Raw genomic sequence first — 25,078 nt, forward strand, 5'->3', positions numbered from 1 at the left:
GCTTAGTTAAAGTGTTATCAGTTTTATTGATTTTTTAATTTTAATTTTTTTTTTTGAGGTGGAGTCTCACTCTGTCACACAGGCTGGAGTGCAGTGGCGCAATCTCGGCTCACTGGAAACTCCGCCTCCCGGGTTCACGCCATTCTGCTGCCTCAGCCTCCCGAGTAGCTGGTACTACAGGCGCCCGCCACAACACCCGGCTAGTTTTTTTGTATTTTTAGTAGAGACCAGGTTTCACCATGTTAGCCAGGATGGTCTCCATCTCCTGACCTCATGATCCGCCCGCCTCGGCCTCCCAAAGTGCTGGGATTACAGGCGTGAGCCACTGTGCCCAACCTATTGATCTTTTCAGAAAACTAACTGTTGGTGCCCCAGTGCAGTGGCTCACGCCTGTAATCCCAGTGTTTTGGGAGGCTGAGGCGGGTGGATCACCTGAGGTTAGCAGTTCGAGACCAGTTTGGCCAAAATGACAAAACCCCGTCTCTACTAAAAATACAAAAATTAGCTGGGCATGGTGGTGGGCCCCTGTAATCCCAGCTACTCAGGAGGCTGAGGCAGGAGAATCACTTGATCCCAGGAGGCGGAGGTTGCAGTGAGCTGAGATCGTGCCACTGCACTCCAGCCTGGGTGACACAGCGAGACTCCGTCTCAAAAAAAAAAAAAAAAGAAAACGAATGCTTGTTTTGTTTTATTTTTATTTTTTTTCCATTCTCTTTCACTTATCTTTGCTCTGATCTTTATTATTTTCTCCCTTCTGCTAGGTTTGGATTTTGGTTTTTTTTCCCCCTATTTCCTTAAGGAATAAAATTAGGTTATTGATTTGGGATGTTTCTTCTTTTGAAACATAAGCATTTACAGCTTTATGTTCCTTCTAGCGCTGCTTTTGCTGTATCACTAATTATGATGGTACAGTCCGTTTTTATTTTCATCTCAAGATATTTTCTAATTTTTCTTGGGATTACCTTTTTGACCCATTTCTTATTTAAGAGTGCTTAATTTTCATACATTTGTTCATTGTTCTGTTTTCCATCTGTTATTTCCTTATTTATTTTATTTATTGTTACTAGAAAAGATGCCTTGCATGACATCAATCTTTTATAATTTTACAATTTTGTTTTTAACTGACATGTATTGTGCATATTTATTAGGTACAGGGTGATGTTTCAATATATGTATACATTGTATAAAAATCAAATTGGTATTTAGAATATCCATCACCTTATACGTTTATCATTTCCTTGTGTGAGGACATTCAAAATCTTCTAGCTATGTTAAAACATGCAATACAGTATTGTTAACCATAGTCACTCTACTGTGCAGTAGAACACCAGAACTTATTTTTCCCGTCTTACTGTAACTTTGTTCTCATTGACCAGTCTGTACCTATTTCCCCTCTCGCCAATATTCCCCAGCCTCTGGCAATCACTATTCTATACACTACTTCTATGAGATGTCAACTTTTTTAGATTTCACACGTGAGTGAGATCATGCAGTATTTGTCTTTCTGTGCCTGGCTTATTTCCCTTAGCATTATGCTTTCCAGGTGCGTCTGTGTTGCCGCAAAGGACAAGATTTTATTCTTTTTTTTTTTTATGGGGAATAGTATTTCATTGTGTATACATATACCACATTTTCTTTAGCAGTGCGATCTGTTTGTAGATACTTGATTGATTTCATATCTTGGCTTTTGTGAAAAGTGCTGCAATAAACATAAAGTGCAGGTTTCTCTTCAACAAACTGATTTCATTTCTTTGGGATATTTATACATTAGTGGGATTGATGGATCATATGGTAATTTTATTTTTAAATTTTTTGTAGAACTTCCATAATGTGTTTTATAATGGCTGTACTAATTTATGCTCCCAAAAACAGTGTGTAAGAGTTTCCCTTTCTCCACAGTCACACCAGGATTTGTTATTTTTTGTCTTTTTGATGATAGCCATTCTAATAGGTTGAGGTAGTATCTTCTTGTGGTTTTGATTTTTATTTATCTGATAATTGGTGATGTTGAGCCTTTTCTCATATATATACCTGTTGACCATTTGTATGTTTTCTTTTCTCTTTACAAAAATTTTGACACTTGTTTTATGACCTCACATATATCCTGGAGAATATCCCATGTGCACCTGAGAAAAATGTGTCTTCTGCTGTTGTTGGGTGGAGTGTTCTGTATGTCTTTTGGTCCAGTTGGTCAATAGTGTTAAGTCCTGTATTTCCTTATTAATTTTCTGTGTGGTTGTTCTGTCCATTACTGAAAGTGGGGTATTGAAGCCTTCTACTATTAATGTAGTGCTATCTATTTATCTCCTCAATTCTGTCAGTGTTTGCTTCATATGTTTTGCTGGTCTCATGTTTGGTGTATACATGTTTATAATTGTTACATCTTTTTAGTGAAGTGTCGGTTTTATCATTATATAATGCCCTTCTTTGTTTTTTGTAACAGATTTTGACTTAAGTTTATATGTCTAATATTAGTATAGGTTGAATATACCTTATCTGAAATGCTTGGAATCAGAAGTGATATGGATTTTGGATTTTTTTTTTCTTCAGATTTTAGAATACGTACATATACATAATGAGATATCTTGGAGATGAGACCCAAGTCTAACACAGAATTCATTTATGTTTCAAATATACCTTGTACACATAGCCCAAAGATAATTTTATACAATATTTTAAATAATTTTCTGCATGAAACAAAGCTTGTGTACCTCCAACCATCAGAAAGGAAAGGTGTCACTGTCTCAGCCACCCATGTGGACAATCTGTGGTTGTTCGGCATCATCATTATTCTTGACTCTGAATTTATATGCTGATAAGCAATCATTTTCTCACATTTATTCACACGTAAGTTCTTAACGGTAAGACATGTGAGGTACCATCAATTCAGTGAAAATATAATGTGTTCAGGGTGAGTAAGCAGCACAGTAGCATCACTGGGAATATATGTATCCACTGTTAAACAGTGGCAGCAACAAACAGTGGCAGGCAGGCTTTCAGTCTCCACCTACAATGCTGTGTTTTGATTAAAAGGTAACTGTAGAATGTACTTTATTTTTTCTTTAAGTGAGAAGAAACATTAGAAGCAGTTGAGGGGCCCGGAATTGGATCCTCAAGGGATAAGGAGGCATTTTGCTAGATGGCTTTTAAAAATGTTTCCTCCAGAACCATCTGCCTCACTAAGTGTTTTTTGTCTGAGAAGTCTCTGATTTTATAAACTGTCATAATTTGTTGTTCTGTTATGAATGCATGCTGCTTCAGTCCTTTAATAAGCCCATCACACATTTTCACCATGTGGTCTATAGGTACCTTTTTGTATTGGTAACATCATCATCTTCATCTTCATCATCCACTTGTGGTATTATGTCTGCACTCAGAAAGTTTCCGATTTTGGAGTTTTGGATTAGTGATGCCAAGGTATCCTTGCTCTTTTGGTTATTTTTGCATGGGCTTACTTTTTTTAAATCTTTTTGCTTTTGACCTGTGAGTGTCCTTAGAGCCAAAGTGAGTTTCTTGTAGACCACGTACTTTTATTTTCTCTCTCTCTCTCTCTATTTATTTATTTTGAGATGGAGTCTCACTCTGTTGCCCAGGCAGGCGTGCAGTGGCGTGATGTCGGCTCACTGCAACCTCCGCCTCCTGGGTTCAAGCAGTTCTCCTGCCTCAGTCTCCCAAGTAGCTGGGATTACAGGCATGCACCACCACGAATGGCTAATTTTGTACTTTTAGTAGAGATGGGATTTCACCATTTTGGTCAGGCTGGTCTCGAACTGCTGACTTCAGGTGATCCACCTGCCTCAGCCTCCTAAAGTGCCGGGATTACAGGCGTGAACCGCCGCTCCCGGCTGGGATCCTGTTTATTTTAATCCGTTCTGCCTATCTGTCTTTTTATAGGGGAGTTAAGCCATTTATATTTGAAGTAGTTACAGATAGGGGAGGACTTAATATTGCCATTTTGCTAATTACTTTCTATGTGTCTTACAGCATTTCTTCTTTCTGTTTTACCCCTTACTGCCTTTCCTTTGGTTTAGTTAATTTTTTGTAGCAACTTTGATTCATTTTGTGTTTAATTAACTAATAACATAATTAATATTCACATCAACATAGCAATGAGGTCTCACTGTGTTGCCCAAGCTGGACTTCTAGGCTTATGTGATCCTCCCACCTCAGCCTCCTCAAGTAGCTGGGACTACAGGTGCCTGCCACCATACCTGGATGACTTTTGTGTATGTTCTAAAGATATTTTCTTTGTGGTTACAATGGGGTTACATGTAACATCCTAATGTTATAGCAGTGTATTTTAAACTTTCGTTAATCCCATTACCTGTATGTTACAGCTTTTGCAATTGTCCTATATTTCTTGGATATTCTGTTCTATTATTTTTCTCATTTTCTTTTTTTATTGGCTTTGAATTGGGAAGTTTTTATTTACATATCTTGGGGCTCACTGATTTTGCATTAAATTTTTTTTTCCCAATGGTTTATTGCAAGTATATTTAAATGTAGTTTACTTTTTGCATGTTGATCTTGTATCATGCTACTTTGTTAGACTCATATTATTTGTATAATTCTGATTGAAATGTTTGTATATATTAACATTGAGCTACAATTGCAGAGGTCAAAAGTTACAATAAGTGAAGATTTGGTCAAGCATACTCTGTTAGACTATGTAGAAGAATGAAGGTGAGATAATAAGATTATAGGTAGATTATATTATCTGTTATGCACATTATTTATATATTTTTCCTGATTATGACAGGAATGAAGCATACTTATTAACTTTTTAAAATGAAAAATATTTGATAGTTTGAATCTTTTTTTAAATCTTTTTTAGGAGCTGTGGCCCTCAAGAATCTTCAAATTAAAGAAAATGCCCTGGTAGGTTTTGACTATGAAAAATTTGTAAATTTATTGCATTTAATTATGTATACCTCTTCCTGATTCAATTTGTCACCTTAAATTATTTAAATTTGAGAAAGTTTTTTGTAAATAATTTTTGCAAAATGTAAATTTTGCAAAATGGAGTTTTAATCTCCCTGCAAGCACAAATGGACAGTGTGATTTTTTTTTTTTCTATTTAAAAATACATATTGTTTTAGGCTGGGCATGGTGGCTCACGCCTGTAATCCCAGCACTTTGGGAAGCCAAGGCAGGTGGATTATTTGAGATCAGTAGTTTGAGACTAGCCTGGCCAACATGGTGAAACCCCATCTCTACTAAAAATGCAAAAAGCTTCGCCAGGCATGGTGGCGGACGCCAGTAATGCCAGCTGCTAGGGAGGATGAGGCAGGAGAATCGCTTGAACCCGGAAGGTGGAGGCTGTAGTAAGTGGAGATTGCGCTACTGCACTCCAGCCTGGGTGACAGAGTGAGACTCTGTCTCAAAACAAAACAAAAACAAACATACAAAAAATACAGATGTTTTTATTTCAAATTTTTAACTTGTTTTCTGATTTTTTTTTTTTTAAGACAGGCTCATGCTCTGTCATCCCAGGCTGCAGTGCAGTGGCATGATCATAGCTTACTGTAGGCTTCAGCTCCTAGGTTCAAGCTGTCTTCCCCTTTCAGCCTCCTGAGTAGCTGAAAAGTTTTTAATCTGATAAAGACTAGTTCATTTTTTTAATTGCTTGTGCTTTTATTGTCATATCCAAGAAGTCATTACCGAATCTAATGTCACGAAGATTTTCCCTTATGTTTTCTTCTAAAAGTTTTATAGTTTTAGCTCTTAGGTTTAGATCTTTGATCCGTTTTGAGGTAATTTTTGTATATGGTATAGGATAAGGGTTCAGTTTCATGTTTTTGCGAGTGGATATCTAGTTTTCCTAGCACCATTTATTTAAAAGGCTATCCTTTGAATGGGGAGAATGTTTTGAAAGTATTTTTTACAAAACGTGTATTTTGCAAAATAGAGTTTTAATCTCCCTAAAAACATAAAATGACATTGTAATTGCCACTTCTTTTTCTTAAAATAATATAAAATTGGTAATGATTTTATATGAGTAGATTTTGTGATCGTTTTTACTGTAGACCTTTATCCCCAATTATTATAAAAAGAGCAGCTTCCCTGGATTTTATGGATTTGATAATAATATTGCAATTATATGTTTATATATTTAAATAAATGTTGATGGTAAGGAAATGTGTAAGTTTATTAAAAAATCCCTTGAAATAATTTTTGGAAGTAAAGAGTATTCATTTATGTTGTTAAACTCTATATCTACTAATGTTTTGTGTATATATAAATTTTTTCTGTAGAGTCAACTGGATGTACCATTTAAAGTTAAAGTTGGTCACATAGGTAAGCCATATTTATTATTGGGATATCCTCCTTCCTGGACATGCAGCCAGAATAATTTGCCTAATAGCTCTATTATGTGATATTTTTCATGTTTCTGAACATCAATTAAAAATAATCATATGTTTTTGTCACAGTATAGCTTCATTGTGCAACTTAAAAATACTGTTCGATTCATATATCCCTTGCCTAGTATTTGATATCCTAATACATTACATATCTCTTTAGGTGGTAAATTGAGTTAATTCAAAGGATTACCTCTAAGAGAGAGCTTAACTGTTTCAGTTTCCTAGGTTTCTGACTAGTTACCACTGCTATATTTTGATTAATATTGGATATATTGTGTAAAGAATAGGTTCTGCATCATCCAGGCCCTGTGACTAGGGGCCGATTTGAAAACTAATTTCTGCTCTGCAAGTTTTTGTATGTTTTCAGAAAATACTGTGCCTTTTCTTGTTTGCTATTATTTTTACCAGTGTTTACTGTTTATATCTTAAATATATTGGTTGAGCAGTAAATGTTTGGAGTTGGAGGTTTTAACATCTTTAATAAAAACTTATCTGTCATGTTTCTTGTGTAACAGTTTTACTGGTTTAAATATTGTGCAAGATAATAGTGTCTTTGGTTGGGACTTGGAGATATTTTTGTTATATAGATAGTTTTGTGGTAGGATGTATACATTGTTATTGAAGCTATACTGTTGTCCCTTGGGGAACAAAGTATTCTGAAAGGTTACCTAAATTACATCATAAAGGTCTTCATAATTATGTGTACTTATGGTTGGTATTAGACCGCATACCATAGAAAGTTTTCATCATCATATGTTAGTGATGGTAGAATTCTATCCTCCCCACTCCTACCTTTTAAAGACTATTTAGTGTGAGTAAGAGGGGGAGAATGTCACCCATTTTTATCTACCTAACATTTTAATTTTTTCATATTTCTGATTATTTACATGTACATTTTACATACAAGTTTATATGTATTAAAATACTTGTAATTATGCTATTTTTACAATTTTATATTTTTTCATTAGTGTGTAAAAAGGATTTCTCATAATCTGAGTTGATTTGATCTCATTTATTCTGTACCATAATAATCCAGTGAATGCATATTTAGATGTTGTAGAATAACTTTATTTTTCTATTGGTACAAAAATATTACAATACATATTTTTATATAACTTTCAAACTTTTACCAAAGGTCATTGAATTTTACAGTGATGATCGTCGTATTTCAGTGTATGTAAATTTAACCTCAATTCAAGAACAGTCAAAAAATGTATCAGGGAAGTAGAGAGAACAATTTTCTGTAGAATCTGCCTGCCTTCTCTTTTCTTGCCTAATCTTGTTTAAAAATGATAATAAGGTAATTTTCAATGATAATGTAAGATAGTAGAAAGTACACTGAACTAAACCCAAGATAATTTTGAGAGTCATTTAAGGTGTTGTGTACCTCTATCATAGCACCTGTCTTTTAAAAATATCACTGTTTTTCCCCCCCTTCTAGTGGACATCGAGTTTCTTGAGAAGAAGTGGGTTTAATTTTTAATGTATTCTCACCACTTAGCACATTACCTGGCATATATAGTAGGGGCACAATTTGTTCTATGAAAGTAGTACATGTTTCCAAATGAATGATACAGTAGTACAATCAGTTTTATAGGAATTTATTTATTAGGTATTGATCTTTCAAAATTTCCCTCATTTAGAAGGCAGAGTTATAGGTATATCAAATATAGATACACATGTACATATTATAAAAGAGATTGTCTTCTGTGGAAGGTTTTTGGAATTACATCTGTGTATTTTTCGAAATTTGCCAAATTTTCTACAAGGAGTCTACATTTTATAAGGGAAGGAAGAAAAGGTTTGTTTGGTTGGTTGGTTTTTGAGACAGCATCTCGCTCTGTTGCTCAGGCTGGAGTGCAGTGATGCGATCTTGGCTCACTGCAACCTATGCCTTCCTGGCTCAAGTAACCCTCCCACCTCAGCCCCCGAGTAGCTGGGACTACAGGTGTACGCCACCATGCCTGGCTAATTTTTGTATTTTTTGTAGAGACAGGGTTTTGCCATGTTGCCCAGGCTCGTGTTGAACTCCTGGACTCAAGTGATCCTCCTACCACAGCCACCCAAAATGCTGGGGTTACAGATGTGAGCCACTGCACCTGGTCAAGTTTGGATTTTTTAAAAAAACATTTGTAGTGAAAATGGCACACTGTTAATATGTGTTTATTATTTTTACAGTTTTGTTGTTGCTCTTTGTCCTTTTGTTCATTTACTTTTTTTGAAGTATTACTGTATGTATTTTAAGCAGTCTGTTGGTACATTTATAAATAAATTAACCGTGTCAAATTTGTTACAGTTTTTTCACAATCTGCTTATTTCATTTTGGTTATATTTTTGGTCTGTACAGAAATTTGAAATGATCACCATGTTCTCTGGTTTAAAAACTTAGAAAGTTATGCCTCTTTTAGAAATCAGATAGTTTACAGGCCAGGCAGGGTAGCTGATACCTGTAATCCCAGTACTTTGGGAGGCAGAGGCAAGAGGATTGCTTGAGGTGCGGAGTTTGAGACCAGCCTGGGCAAAATAGTGAGACTGTGACTCTACAAAAAATACAAAAAAGAAATCAGATAGTTCATTTTTCTCTGAAGTGATATTGTATGATGAAATCTTTTTCTCAGTTTGAAGTTTTCTACACACAGAGTTTATAAAATATCATGAGATGGATCTAAGTGGATTTTAAAAAATTTCCCAATCACTAATCAGTTTTAGCAACATAGTATATTTAATAATCTGTTCCTTACACAATTATGGCAGCTGTATAAATCTAGACACTCATACCATTTAAACAATTTTAAAATATTTTAAAACTCTCTATTACGGAAATATTCGCAAGATACAAAACTAGAGTGAGTAGTATAAGAAACCCCATACATAGTGTTTTTGTGGTCCAAGAACCCTTATGCTTAAAAAAAAAATTCTTTGCTATTTGATTTTCTTAGGGTGTTTTCATTAGTTTGCATAATTTTCAAATATTACCCAGAATGTTTTATTATTACTTTATGTGTAGTTTTTCATATATATAGTTTATATGTATGATTATTACCGTATGTGTATATATGAATTACTGTACATACATATATATGTATGTAACATACATACACATAATGACCTATACACACTATACACACTTATTTGAAGTATATAATCTACCTTTTACTGGGGGGAGGTAAAGGTCTCACTCTATCACCCAGGCTGGAGTGCAGTGGCGTGATCATGGCTCACTGTAGTCCTGACCTCCTGGGCTCAAGATCCTCCCACCTCAGGCTCCCAGGTAGCTGGGACTGCAGGCACATACCGTCATGCCTAGCTAATTTTTTTAGTTTTTATTCATAGAGACAGGGTTTTGCCATGTTGCCTAGTCTGGTCTTGAACTCCTGGGTTCAAGCTATCCACCTGCCTTAGCCTCCCAAAGTGCTAGGATTCCAGGTGTTAGCCACTGCGCCTGGCCTAATCTACCATCTTAAAGCATTAAAAAATATATATATGGAGGTTTAGAGTAAGAACTGGGGAAATTCAGTTATGATATTAAGGATTGTTGATTAAGGGAAGAACATTGGTTTGTTTATGGTACAGAGAACTGTAAATAGAAACTTGTATATTTTGAATATAATGTAGGTTTTCCAACAATACTGATATAAATACAATAATTTCAAATCATTACAACAAACACTTGTTTGTAGTTGTAAAATAGCTTTCAATAAAGTGATTAAGCACTTAAGGACAAAGGCCAGTTTATTATCTCTTCTAATGCCTGACAGAAAATAGACTAACCATAAATGCAGGTTGAAGGAGTAATATTTTTTGTCCTTTTTTTTCTTCTTTTTTTTTTTTCAAAAAAATGTAGGTAATCTTAAACTTATAATTCCATGGAAAAACCTTTATACTCAACCTGTTGAAGCCGTATTGGAAGAAATTTATTTACTCATAGTGCCTTCTTCTAGTAAGTTAAATTTAAAAAAATTATAATTTAAGTTATTCTTTTTTATGGATGGAAAAATCTTTATATTCAAAATACTTTTGGAAGTTTTTTGAGATCTTAATATTTAAATTTGATATTAATTCAAATTAAATTGGTTTTTACTCTACATTTTTGGAGACTTTGAATTAATGATTATTTATTTATTTATTTATTTATTTATTTATTTTTTTAAGATGGAGTCTCGCACTGTCACCTGGGCTGGAGTGCAGTGGCACCATCTCAGCTCACTGCAACCTCTGCCTCCTGGGTTCAAGCGATTCTCCTGCCTCAGCCTCCTGAGTAGCTGGGATTATAGGCGCCTGCCACAATGCCCAGCTAATTTTTTGTATCTTTAGTAGAGACGAGGTTTCACCGTGTTGGCCAGGCTAGTTTCGAACTCCTGATCTCATGATTCGCCCATCTTGGCCTTCCAAAGTGCTGGGATTACAGGCATGAGCCACCACACCCGGCCAATTAATGATTATTTGTAAGGATTTTTTTGGAATGACTGTATTTAAATTTAAGGTGGTTATGATTCTTCCTTTTTAATCTTCCTGTAGGAATAAAATATGATCCTTTAAAAGAAGAGAAACAACTCATGGAAGCAAAGCAACAGGAACTGAAAAGAATAGAAGAAGCAAAACAAAAAGTAGTTGATCAAGGTAAAGAAAACAGTAAATAACAATGCTAATAAGAGAAGTAGAAAAGACCTAAATATTTATCATAATTGAATATTATTTTTCTCTGGAGATACTGAGATTATTTAACAAATATGATAGAATCTCATTGCATGGGGAATTTTAATGTGGTTTGTATGCTTTGTTATGTGTGCAGAAATTTTACCTTATGGAAATTTATCTGAAGGCAAATAATATGTCTAGCTTATTATTATTATTAGGTTTACATATTTTAAATATATATATATATACACATACATACATACTAGGTAAGGTCAGTTTTTAATGATAGCAATTAATTTTATCAAGCATATTTTCTTAATTTTCTAGCCTTTGCTTTTGTATTCTGTTTATATCAATTCTTCACCCTTTTGGAGATACTTAGTTTCTTGACATATTTCTATTTGCCTCTATCTGTTTATTTACCCTCTGGCTTTACATATTTTCCAATTAAACTTAGACCATATGTTCCATTCCTGCAACCTCTTTTTCATTATTGCAAGTGGTGTCCTGCAGAAATCTAATTCCTTTTCACCTGTTCTCTGATCCTTACTGCCAGCTACTTTTTATACTCTCGCCTAGTGGGTTTTTTGCCTTGGCGTGTAAATATGCTGTTCTTTATCTTGAAACATGAAGTCATTTTCTTAACCTGTCATCTGTTTATCTTCTTCTCCTCTGTTATTCATTTAATAGTTAAACATCTTAAAATTAAAAAAAAGTTTACTGACTTCACTGTCTCTGAAATACATTGATTTTCTTTTAATGAAAAATAATGAGCTTCAATAATAAATGTTTTACTTGTTGGCAAACATTAACAGAGATTTAACATGTAATTCTTGGCAATATCTCTTGTAATTCTGTTTTTTCTCTGTAACAGTTACTTTATATTATATGTAATCATTTATCCTTACCTCCAGTCCTCTTTCCTAAGTCTCTTAGGCCTTTTCTTTTTAAAAATTATTTTTATTTTATCAAGGTAATATATATACATAGCTTTAAAAGTTAAGCAGTATTACAGTGTCCAGATTAAAAAAAAACCAACTGTTCCTGGCCGAGGCCCGCACCTATAATTGCTAAATATGGTTCTCACACCTCTGTTTCTTGATTTATTTAAATATTATATATATATAAAAAACATATATAACATAACATGCATATTATCTATAACATATTTTATAACATTATATATAATTAATGACATTACATATTTTAAACTCATCTTGTGTTTCATTGGCATATATATGACATATATAATATATAACAAGTTATATATATATTAGACACACATCCTTTTATGATGTACTATGAAGATTGACCCTATTTTTTCCTCTTCTCTATATAGTTATATCACATTTTTGGTTAAATCAGAATTCACTATTTATAGTATGGCTATATATAAATAGATAAAAGTGGCTTTGAGTATGACTGTTTATTTTGTAGGCTTTTACTTAACCTCCCTGTTTTGGTATTGGGCTCTCCCTGTTCTCCCATGCACAAAATTTGGATCCTATTAGGGCCATTTTCTCTAGAATAAACCTGTGTGTTCTCACTAGGGTGGGAAAGGGATATTGCTTGGATATTGGGCTGGGAGTGGAGGGGATCTAATTTAACTGCTCCTTATACAGATTTAAATCAGTTCTTGTGTGATCTTCCTCTCTCTCCACTATGTTCCATGTTTGCTATTTTTTGTTTGGTGGGGTTTCCAGTTCCTGTGTCTTTCCAGGGTTCTATGACTTGCTTTTTTTTGTTGTTGTTGTTGTTTGTTTTAAACTCATCTTGTGTTTTGTTTTGTTACCTTGCAAGATATAGGCATTGGTATGCTTTTCATGTAAAATGGATGGTTGGTTTTATTCAGGATTGGTGCTTTATTGACAGTAATATGAGAAAAAAGAGCAAAGGAATTTAAGGTGTTGGTATAAATTCAGTATCATGGAATCTGAGCTGCATAAGGAAGTCAGGAGGAAGTAGTGGGTAGAGAAAGAAAGACAACATTTAATTGAATGACTAAATGAATTTATAAAAGAAAAGATTTTATTAGGTAGTGGTGAGAGTCAAAGATTAAAATATGATCCTCTGTCTTTAAAGAGCTTGTATTCTATTGTCTACTTAATTCTATAATCTATTTATATGTATATATATTCATTTAACTCTGGTGTATTTGAGGTACATATGATTAGTATCTTCAACTTTCCTTTAGGGCCTCCTGGGCCAGCTGAATTAGAGAGTAGTAGGCAATTAGAGGAAAAGATAGATTTATATATATTATTTGTATATAGGGCTAGAATATGAAAAGAGGAACAGAATTAGAAATACAAAAGAATATAGCTTTCATTGGCATTTTTAAGGGGAGAAAAAGGATAATAACTATGATTATCAAAGGCGTATTTCAAAAAAATTAGGAACCTGAATTCTTTATTATTCTTTATTCTTTCTTTTTCTTTTTTTTTTTGAGACAAAGTCTCACTTTGTCTCCCGGGATGGAATGCAGTGGTGTGATCTAGGCTCACTGCAGCCTCCACCTCCCTGGTTCAAATGATTCTCCTGCCTCAGCCTCCCAAGTAGCTGGGACTACAGGCATGGACCACCATGCCTGGCTAATTTTTATATTTTTAATAGAGACGGGGTTTCGCCATATTGGCCAGGTTTGTCTAAAACTCCTGACCTCAGGTGATCCACCCGCTTCGGCCTCCCAGAATGCTGGGATTACAGGTGTGAGCCACCTTGCCCCTCCAATTCTTGATTCTTTCTATTTCTTTGGAAAGTAATGGAACTTGAGATAGTTAATACTGTTTTCTGAACATGAAATAGATGATGAACTTCTTTCATCCTTGTTCAAAAGAAGAGAGGAAGAAGATCTTATTTCCTATTTTGTATTTACTGGGGGAGGAGGATGTCCAACTGTTTTACACATCTATACACAGGCAACTTAATGGTGGTATCACTAATTTTGAGAGAGATTTCTGCTTTGCTGCTGTTAGTGGATTTTCTTATTTAAGTCTATTATAATTCTTACCCAATAATCTTCATTTTTTAAATATATTTTTGTGCTCAGGCATAGGATAACAGAAATTATAAAATTTAATGCCAGTAAATTCTACATGGTCTGCTTTAGTCTCATGGCACAATAAACTAGCTTTAGAAAAATGTTTACTTGCTTTTGGAAGACTTTTGGAAACCAAGCTATTAGTGTTCTATTTACATATATATGTATATTTCAGCAAGGCAACATAAGTATGTTACTTCAGTATGTGGATATTTATAGAGTATATTTTTCATTCAATTTTAAAAAAGGAATATTTGCAATTGTAGAACAACATCTGCCGGAAAAACAGGACACTTTTGCAGAAAAATTAGTTACACAGATCATAAAAAATCTTCAAGTGAAAATTTCCAGTATCCATATTCGTTATGAAGATGATGTAAGTATTTTAATATGTGATATTTGTTTTTATGTTTATATGTAAGTTATTTTACTATTTATTGACACCTACTTTTTAATGGCCAACCTATTAAATCCCAAAAGGATACAGAGCTAAAGATGATGTGATCCTTCTTTTCTATAATTATAGCTGTAATTTGCAGTCCTTAGTGTTGAGTGCTTGATTTTACACTTTCCCAAAATGTTCAGACATTAGATCATGAAGGAAATGCCTTGGGAATTATGAATTTAGCAGTTATGTATTTTTAAAATACTTTAAAGTATGCTGTATTTACCTCCTGGATGGAGTACTGGTCTAGCAATTAGTGGAGCTAGCCTTAAATAATTCCTTGATCCTGAATAGGTCATTCGTTTTCTCTTAACCAGATAATTATTTGCCTTATAATCCTATTTTGTTAGTCTTTTTTAATAATTTTTTTTGTAAACTGGAAAACAGGCAGTATAATATTCCTGTGTAACACGAATACATTAATAATTAGTATTCTAATTTGTTTTAGGAAAAATATAGGAATGAAAGTTTTTCTGGAAAGTAATAAAATGTTTCTGAATGTTTGAAATAAGGTACTTCCCAAAAAGTTATCCCTCCCTCCCTTCTTCCCTCTCTCTCTCTCTTTCCCTCCTCCCCGCCTCCCCTGCCCTCCCCTCCCCTCCCCTCCCCTCCCTTTCCCAAGAGAAGGCCTGACTGTCGCCAGGCTGGATGGAGTGCAGTTGCCCGATCATGACTCACTGCAACCTTGTCCTTCCTTGCTCAAGTGATCCTCCCACCTCACCCCCACCCACCCACCCTGCAGTAGCTGGGACTACAGTTGCACCCCACCAGGCCTGGCTAATTTTCTTACATTTTTTTTTTGTAGAGACAGGATCTCACTGTGTTACCCAGGCTGGTCTCCAGGGCTCAAGCAGTCCTCCTGCCTTGGCCTTCCAGAGTGCTGGGATTACAGACGGGAGCCACTGCACATTGACAGTTTTTTCTATAAAGTGAATTTTATCCAACTACTAAAAATCTGAGTAAATTTTACTTTTCTCTTTAGATCACAAATCGGGACAAACCGCTGTCATTTGGTATTTCCCTTCAAAATCTGAGCATGCAGGTATTTTGTTTATAAAAGAATCTTAACCATATTTAATGTGCAATATAGTCTATTAAACTACTACTAGTTGTATATGTCAGCATCAGAAATAGGTGTCTATGTAGAACGGGTGCACAAAGGGTCTCAACTGGATTGGAATCGAGGGTATATAGATTCATATTTCAAAAAATGGTTGAAAATCAAATTCAGAAATATGAGGTCCTATTATTATTGGTAATTATGATGTTAGATGCTTTTGCTTACTTTAAAAAATCCATTTCCAAGTTTGTAATGAGTAAGTACCAAATACAAGTAATAAATGTTCGTATCTGAAACTTCAATAAGCCTTGAAAAACATAAATAGTTTTTCTCAATATCATTATTAATATTGTAGCATAGTGTTTTCCTGTTTAATTTTTGAAATTGAGGAATTTTAAAAATATAAGAACATGTAGAGAATTTTGAAACATATGCTTGCCTCCAGAATGGATGGCTGTTAAATTAAGAGCCTATTAAAATGGCCTATTTGCTTAAAGTCTTAAGTATTTTTATAGGAATAAGCTGTTTTGGATAAAGTTTGAATCCCTTTTGTTTTGTACTTCCACCCACCCATCCTTCCCCAGAGATAAATATCCTAAGTTTTAAAACTTTTATATAATGTATCTATGAAAAATGTAGGATTTTAAATTTACGCATGTTTTATATGACTCTTTTATGAGTTCCTTTTTGCACTTTCCAGTGTTTTTGACATTTATCTGTGTTGCCACATGTAACAAAAATTTTTTTTTTTTTTGAGACGGAGTCTCGCTCTGTCGCCCAGGCTGGATGGAGTGCAGTGGCGCAATCTCGGCTCACTGCAAGCTCCGCCTCCCGGGTTCACGCCATTCCCTGCCTCAGCCTCTCCGAGTAGCTGGGACTACGGGCGCCCGCCACCACGCCTGGCTAATTTCTTTTTGTATTTTTAGTAGAGATGGGGTTTCACCGTGGTCTCGATCTCCTGACCTCGTGATCCGCCCGCCTCGGCCTCCCAAAGTGCTGGGATTACAAGCGTGAGCCACCGCGCCCGGCAACAAAATTCATTCAGTTTAACTGCTGTATATTTCATTGCATGATTTTATTTGTTATATCTATTGGGTTTTGTGTATGATTTCTTTTTAATTTTATTATTATTTTTAAATTGGGCAGCCTCCCAAGCCAGAGCAGGCTCAGAGAGACTCCACAGTTTCTTTTTAAAATGTGGCCCCACTGCAACGAAAAAAGAAAAAATGCCCTCCAAAAAGTTATTCAAATACTGTCATTAAGTTGAAAAATAAGAATGGCGAATTAGCCATTGGATTGGGCAGTGTGAAGATCATTGGTAACCATGATAACAGTAGTTACTAATCATCACCTTTGGAAACTTGTCTGCCAGCCTAGACCTATTCAGTTAGAAACTCTAGGATTTGGATGCAGCAATCCGTGTTTTACAAAGCCCTCTAGGTGAGGGTTCCTGGGCCACAGAACAGGAGGTAAGGGCTAGGAGTGAGCATTACCGCCTGAGCTCTGTCAGATCAGAGGTGGCATTCGATTCTCGTAGGATCCTAGCAAACCTTATTGTGAACTGTGCATGCCAGGGATCTAGGTTGTGCCCCTGACGGAAAAGTTGTCTCTTATGAAACTGGTCCTTCGTGCCAAAAAGGTTGGGGACCACTGCTCTAGGTGATCCTAATGCATGCTAAACTTTGAGAGCTACTATTCTAATTATCCATTCAGTTCTCCACATAGAAACGAAAACCATCTTTCTAAAACAAAGATCTGATCACTTTATTCCTCTCAATGGCTTTTCATTGCTCTTAGTTTTGTCCTTAAACAACTTACAAACCCTTTTTAAACCGACCCAAGGCAATATACCTGATTTTACCTTTTTTCTTTGTCTGTTTTGCATTATATTCTCTCGCATACTGAGCTACTTCAGTTGCCTGAATGTGTCATATATTTGCGTACCTTTGGGCTCTGCCTGTTGTGAATCATATTCCCTGTCGTGAATCATATTCCCTGTCGACCTTAGAATCAATAATTTTTAGTTACATGTTATATTTTAGGTTATAAGTAACATCTCTTTATCTATCACACCCCTGAATTGGGTGCTCCTGCCATGTCTTTCAATGAACTGTGTATTTAACTTCTACTGTGGCACTTACCTGTTGGAAGTTGCCTATTTCTTTGTTTGCTTTTCTGACCTGCAATGAGCTCCTTCCTTGAAAGCAGACACTTTACTGTGATCAGTTAGTATTTTTTGATGGAGTGATATGCCTTTAAAGGCATTTTCATGGGACATTGGTCTAGGGTATCGTAGATAATGATTTATCACTGTGCCATTTCAAATGGAATGACCTTTTTACTGTCATTGTTTTTTTTCCTTTTCAGACAACTGATCAATACTGGGTTCCATGTTTACATGATGAAACTGAGAAACTAGTTCGTAAGGTAAATAAATACTGTGTTTGTCAACTCATGGACTTAAGGAGAATTTTGGAAAGCCAAATGCTAATATATAGATAAGGATGTATGTGAATTGTGCTTATTTGTTTAACTCTGTGGTATGGCTCACTTAATTATTTGAGACTTCTGAAGATAGTGTATGTTAAAAATTCTTCAAAGAAAATGAGACATCTAATAAATTTTATTTTCAGTTAATCCGATTGGATAACCTGTTTGCCTATTGGAATGTGAAGTCTCAGATGTTTTATCTTAGTGATTATGATAACTCCTTGGTAAGTAAATTTTTTCGATATGTATTTGTTGGTATCATATTTTGCATGAGGTTTAATTCATTGTCATTTACCTAACATACTGTAGTCAGTATTTTTTTCTAGGCACAATCTGTTAGCAGAATTTATAGATACAGGTGAAGTTGTATGTAACTATACACAAACATGAATACATACCCCCATATCTTTTTTTTTTCTTTTTGAGACAGGGTCTTGCTCTGTTGCCCAGGCTGAAATGCAGTGGCACGATTATAGCTCACTGCAGCTTCTAACTCTTGGGCTCGAGCGATCATCCTTCCTGCCTCAGCCTCTTGAGTAGTGAGGACTATAGGTAGATGTCACCATGCCCAGCGAATTTTTAAATTTTTTTGTAGAGACAAGGTCTCACTTTTTGTGGCCCAAATTTGTCTCAAACTCCTGGCCTCAAGCAATCCTCCCAACTCAGCCTTCCAAAGTGTTGGGATTACAGGTGTGAGCCACTGCGCCCAATGATACCTGCAAATCTAAATAGCTCCTAGAACATTCTTTTATAAGATTAGTTTGGTGAGATATTGTTTAACTACTTTAATATTTTGCCGTAGCTAAGTTCTCCTAAGTTTGAATTGGTTTTTTAAAATTGCTTTTAAATATTTTTCTTTTGCAGATAATAGGATTTTTTAGGATAAAGACATATTGGCATGAATAGGGGGGCGAGGTGGCTCACGCCTGTAATCCCAGCACTTTGGGAGGCCAAGGCGGGTGGATCACTTGAGGTCAGGAGTTCAAGACCAGCATAGCCAGCATGTTAAAACCCTGTCTCTACTAAAAATACAAAAATTAGCCAGGCACGGTGGCGCACGCCTGTAATCCCAGCCACTCGGGAGGCTGAGGCAGGAGAATCACATGAGCCCATGAGACAGGGGTTGTAGTGAGCTGAGATTGCACCACTGCACTCCAGTCTGGGTGACAGGGGGAGACTCCGTCTCAAAAAAAGACATATTGGCATGAATATAAATAAAATCAATTTGTCTTTTAATAGGATGACTTGAGGAATGGCATTGTCAATGAAAATATTGTTCCAGAAGGTTATGATTTTGGTAAGTACATTTTATAAGATAAAAAAAGTAGTTAAAGTAATTGGTATAAATTTTAAATTAGCATTGTTGCTATCACTGTGCTAGTTCATGTTAAATTTCCTTCTATATAGTTAAATGTATTTATAATGCATATACAAAGGCAAATAATATTATATTTTTTAGTAACATATTTTATTGTTATGAAGCTTTTGACTATGTTTCAAACCTATAGGGGAAAATGTCCAACGAAAGATGCTAATAAATTATGATAAACTTCTAAGGATCATTCAGTAACAATTAGGGTAATATTTATGAAGACATTTCAAAATGGCAAGTAAAATTTAATAAGGCTAGCTAGTACAGCCTTTTTTAAAATAGTAAGATCACGCTACATTTAAAATTTTTTAAATTTATACTTTTCTATGTTTTCCAGATTTTCCAAAATGAGCATGCATTACTTTTACAATCAGAAATGAATTACTAAAACAAAGAAAAAAATCAGTGCTATTTCTCAGCTTCCCAAGTAGCTGGGACTATGGGCACACACGGCCATGCCTGGCTAATTTCTTTTGTATTTTAGTAGAGACAGAGTTTCACCATGTTGCCCAGGCTGGTCTCGAGCTCCTGAGTTCAGGCAATCTGCCCGCCTCGGCCTCCCAAAATGCTAGGATTATAGGCATGAGCCACCTGGGAACCTGGGAGGTAGAGGTTGCAGTGAGCCGAGATCACGCTACTGCACTCCAGCCTGAGTGACAAAGTGAGACTGTCTCTACAAAAACAAAAACAAAAAAGTGCAGTTTCTTCTATGATGAGGGCACTTAATAAAAGTTGGTGATGGATAACTTAATTATTGAATTTGATGCCTGATGTCATTAACCATAGAATATCCTTCCTGAAAGTATTTCCTTTCTTCGCTCTGTGATACTTTTCTGTCTATATTATATGCCTTCATGACTACTCAAGTGACTCTTCTTTTTGTGCCCACTCTTAAAATAATTATTTTTATTGGTTTGAATTTGGTTTCATTTTCTTGATTCTCTTCTCATAGGAAATATTCAGAACAGATGAATTATCTGTCATATGTGTTTATGATTTTCAAATCCATTATCGTAAATTCGACTTATTTCTCCTTTGCCCTGAAGTCATTTCTTGCTGTATCAGAGTTCAGTGAGGAGACAGAAAGTACTGAGTAATTTGAAGAGGACAAATTTAATATAAAGAATTACCAACTATAAGAGGAGACTGGAGTAACAAGGGACTGTCTCATAAAAATGCTAAAGATACGGACAGAAGAAACATCCCCTACCCTACGGCTAAGATAGGGTGCCCAAAAGAGAGGGTCCCCTCCCTCAGGACTGAGTTGTAGACCTTGTTGGAGGACATAGCGTGGCTTATTGAATGGCAGGAAATTATCCGTGGTGCTGTGCCAGCAAAACCTGTTGGTATTTCACTCTCTGGAGCTTTCTGGAAATCTGCTTCTAGGGAGCCTCATGGAGGGGTGTCTTTCTGAATGCACTCCAGTACAAAACTGCCTTAGCAAGGTGCTGGGGGAAGTTGCTGGCATCTGGCTGCTTCTAGCTGCCATGTACTGCAAAAGGCCAGTGCTGAAGAACTCCATGCTGGAGGAACCAGACACTGCAGAAACTACTGGTTCTGTAGGAGCTGGGTGTGGGAGAAGCCATGTTCTTGCAGGAGCCTATTGAATGAACATACTGGAACCAGGCAGCATGACTCTTTCCTCCTGCAGTGTCTCTCCAGTGTCCTCTACTGATAAAGCTTAACATTATGCCAGCTGGAAAAAGAAAAAAATATTTTTTTCTCTACATTCTCTGCCTTCGAAAGAAACATATTTAAAGATCCCCAAATCATTTTTCAGAGCAGGCTATGAAGGAGAAGTTTGGAGTTCAGAAGTAAAAAATTGATAACTGGCATACTTGTTGGAGAGCGAAGGGGGAATAAAGGGTTTCTTTTTGTTTGTGTTTATATTTAATCAGGGAGATGACAGCTTGTTTATGGGCTGAGATGGGAATGATCCAGTAGAACATGACAAATTGATGATGCAGGAGAAACGGAGGGGACAGTTTCTGGATTGATGTAGGTGAAAGAGAATGGTGTCTAGTACGCAAGTGAAGAGCTTTGCTGCAGATAGGAGCATAGTTAGTTTATTTATATGATAGAGTTTAGTTGTGAGAGAAGTCCTTATACTGAGTAGATGAGTAGATAGGGTGATAAGAGTTGATGGAAATTCTCTTCTGAGCTCTTCAGTTAAAAAATATGTATCTGAGGTATGTTAGGGTTCTCTAGAGGGACAGAACTAATAGGACAGATGTATATATAAAGATGAATTTATTAAGGAGTATTGACTCACATGATCACAAGGTGAGATCCCTTAATAGGCCATCTGCAAGCTGAGGAGCAAGGAAACCAGTCTGAGTCCCAAAGCTGAAGAATTTGGAGTTTGAGAAGAAGAATTTGAATGTTTGAGGGCAGAAAGCATCCAGCACAGGAGAAAGATGTAGGCTCGGAGGCTAAGCCACTCTAGTCTTTCCATGTTCTTCTGCCTGCTTTTATTCTGGCCGCGCTGGCAGCTGATTAGATTGCGCCCACCCAGATTGAGGGTGAGTCTGCCCTTCCCAGTCCACTGACTCAAATGTTAATCTCCTTTGGCAACACCATCAGAGACACCCAGGAACAGAAGTTGCATCTTTCAATACAATTGAGTTGACAGTCAATATTAACCATTACATGAGGTGTTGGAGGTTTTTGGAGGGAAAAGAGGGTATGAAATAGGAATGCTAGGGGGGTGAGAGAGTGAATTGACTAGGGCAGTATTCTCAAAGTATGGTTCAAACTAGCAACATCATTTAGAAATGCAGATTTCTAGAGCCTTTCCCAGACCTCCTGAATCAGAACCTCTGGAGGTGAAGCTCAGCATTTGATGTTTTTGTACTTAATTTTTTATTTGTATAAAATTGTGGAGTACAATCTTTACATGGATATATTGCATAGTAGTGAAGTCTAGGCTTTCAGTGTATCCATCACCTGAATAATGTACATTGTACCCATTAAGTAATTTCTTACCATCCACCCCTCTCCCATTTCTCTACCTTTCTGAGTCTCCAGTGACTGTCATTCCATGCTCTATGTCCATATATACACGTTATTTAGCTCCCACTTAACAAGTGAGAACATGCAGTATTTGTTGTTCTGTTTCTGCATTGTTTCACTTAAGATAATGGCCTCCAGTTCCATCCATGTTGCTGCAAAAAAATGTGATTTTCTTCTTTTTTTGGCTGAAAAGTATTCCATGATGTTTGTGTACCACATTTTCTTTGTCCGGTTACCTGTTGATGGACACTTTGGTTGATACCATATCTTCACTATTGTGAATAGTGCTGTGGTAAACATACATGCGCTTTTTTTTTTTTTTTTTTAATATGATGATTTCTTTTCTTTCTGGTAGATACCCAGTAGTGGAATTGCTGGATTGAATAGTAGTTCTGTTTTTAGTTCTTTGTGAAATATCCATACTGTTTTCCACAGAGGTTGTACTGATTTACGTTCCCACCAACAGTAATCCCTTTTCTCCACATCCTCACCAACATCTGTCATTTTTTGTCTTTTTAATAAAAAAGACATTGTGGTTTTAATTTTCATTTCTCAGATGAGTGATGTTGAGCAGTTTTTCATATGCATGTTGGCCATTTGCATATCTTCTTTTGAAAAATATTTATGTTCTTTGACCACTTTTTTTTTTTTTTTTTTTTTTTGAGACAGAGTCTTGCTCTGTCACCTGGGCTGGAGTGCAGTGGCGCAATCTTGGCTCACTGCAAGCTCCGCCTCCTGGGTTCATGACAGTCTCCTGCCTCAGCCTCCTGAGTAGCTGGGACTACAGGCGCCCACCACCACGCCCGGCTAATTTTTTGTACTTTTAATAGAGACGGGGTTTCACTGTGTTAGCCAGGATGGTCTCAATCTTCTGACCTCATGATCTACCCGCCTTGGCCTCCCAAAGTGCTGGGATTACAGGCATGACCCACTGTGCCCAGCCCTTTGCCCACTTTTTAATGGAGTTGAGTTTTTTGTTGTTGCTGTTTGAGTTTCTTGTAAACTCTGAATATTAGTCCCCTGTATGATTGATGGATAGTTTGCAGATATTTTCTCCCATTCTACAGTTTGATGTTTTAATAATCTCTCCAGGTGAATGAATACTAAAGTTTGAGAACCACTCAGATAGAATAGGGTTCAATAAGGTTCTCATACTTTGAGAACATTGCCTTTTGTTTTTTTTTTGGAAAGGGACATGTAGTAAGTTAAATATTTTACATTTTGCAGGCCATATACAGTTCTTGACACATTCCTCTTTGTTTCTTTTAAACAACTCTAAAAGTGTATGAATCATTTTTGGCTCACTGGCTGTACAAAAATAGGCTGTAGCATGGATTTGGATGATTCCTGGACTGAAGGACTGTTGTGTGATTGCTCAACAGCATTAAGGATGCACTTGAGATTTATGACATTAAAGTGAGACCCAGCAGTATGTTTTTACGCCCGACTGTGTTCAGCTCCTTAGGAGCACTGTGGAGTTAAGTGGGTTACTCCACACTGACGAAGTGGGAAGTTAAGGAGTCTATGCAAAGGAATGATTAAAATAACTGATGGTGGAACTTCAGTAAGGTGGGGATGGACTGAGGATGTGAAGCAGAGGTGAAGGGCAGAGAAAGTTTGGAGGATCAATGAATTGTAGGTCCAGGGTAGCTTCTATCACCAGCCACTATATTTATTTATTCCTTTTTTTTTTTCAATGTAAGAAGGAATACAGAAGAAAGAACGAGATCTTTAAGCATTTATTTATATTCAAATAAACATATTCTTGAATGTTTAATGTTTAAGAAATTAAATGTTAGTCCATATCGATGATTAAAATAAAAGGAATACATCATCTTTATATACAGATTAGCTTATAATTTAATGATGGATCTTTGTCTAGATTCTGCTATTACTGGTCTTCCTCTGAATGGTTCTTATTCTTTTTGGCACCAAACACAAAGAGTTGAGAGGAATTTATCTTAGATTATGGGTTGAGCCAAGAAGGTAATCCTGAACAAACTTTCACTCTTCATCTCTCTCCTTTTACCAATTAAAAGGAAGAACACAGATGGATCTAGAGAAATTGATCAGAAATTCAGAAATTATAATTATATAATGGTGGAAACCAGTGTTAATCCTCTTAGCATTTCTAATGTTCATTCATTCTATAAAACTGTGTACTTGTATTAAAACTATTTTTTTGAATTTTTTTCTTAAAATGTTTCTGCTTTTAAGTATCATATTGGTGTTTTGAGGGGGAGTTCAATTTCCCTTTATTGTATTTAAGGAAGACAGTGAATTATAAGTAGGAAAAAGATAAAGAATCTTCTCCACTAATTAAGGAATAGTTCATCTGACTGAACCATGGCAGTGTGAACATCTGGGAACTGTAGAAAGGGTATAAAATAAATGGAAATCAATGTTTTCAACTTCATCACTTCATTGCCTTGAGACTTTGGAAATATAACTCAGTTTTATTTTTTTCCATTTGTATTATTTTTCAGTATTTCGTCCCATATCTGCTAATGCCAAACTTGTGATGAATCGCCGATCTGATTTTGACTTTTCTGCCCCCAAAATAAACTTGGATGTTGAGTTACATAACATAGCAATTGAATTTAATAAACCACAGGTGATTTTCTTTAATATAATTTTCAATTGTGAATTATTGTTTGAT

General features: G+C 35.8%; 1 protein-coding gene across 4 annotated transcripts in view; it reads left to right on the forward strand.

Moving 5' to 3' along the window:
• Positions 1-25,078, forward strand: part of VPS13A (vacuolar protein sorting 13 homolog A) — a 259,625-nt gene that overhangs the window by 19,862 nt on the left and 214,685 nt on the right. For all 4 annotated transcript variants that reach the window (XM_058445730.1, XM_032164338.2, XM_032164339.2 and 1 more), the window contains exons 2-11: positions 4,835-4,878; positions 6,255-6,297; positions 10,207-10,302; positions 10,881-10,982; positions 14,307-14,416; positions 15,468-15,527; positions 17,913-17,972; positions 18,179-18,259; positions 19,275-19,332; positions 24,906-25,033. In XM_058445730.1, the coding sequence (XP_058301713.1) occupies positions 4,835-4,878; positions 6,255-6,297; positions 10,207-10,302; positions 10,881-10,982; positions 14,307-14,416; positions 15,468-15,527; positions 17,913-17,972; positions 18,179-18,259; positions 19,275-19,332; positions 24,906-25,033 (782 nt within the window). The remainder of the gene's footprint in view (positions 1-4,834; positions 4,879-6,254; positions 6,298-10,206; positions 10,303-10,880; positions 10,983-14,306; positions 14,417-15,467; positions 15,528-17,912; positions 17,973-18,178; positions 18,260-19,274; positions 19,333-24,905; positions 25,034-25,078) is intronic.

This window comes from Hylobates moloch, unplaced genomic scaffold (assembly GCF_009828535.3).
Source record: "Hylobates moloch isolate HMO894 unplaced genomic scaffold, HMol_V3 SCAFFOLD_10, whole genome shotgun sequence".
Lineage (NCBI taxonomy): Eukaryota > Metazoa > Chordata > Mammalia > Primates > Hylobatidae > Hylobates > Hylobates moloch.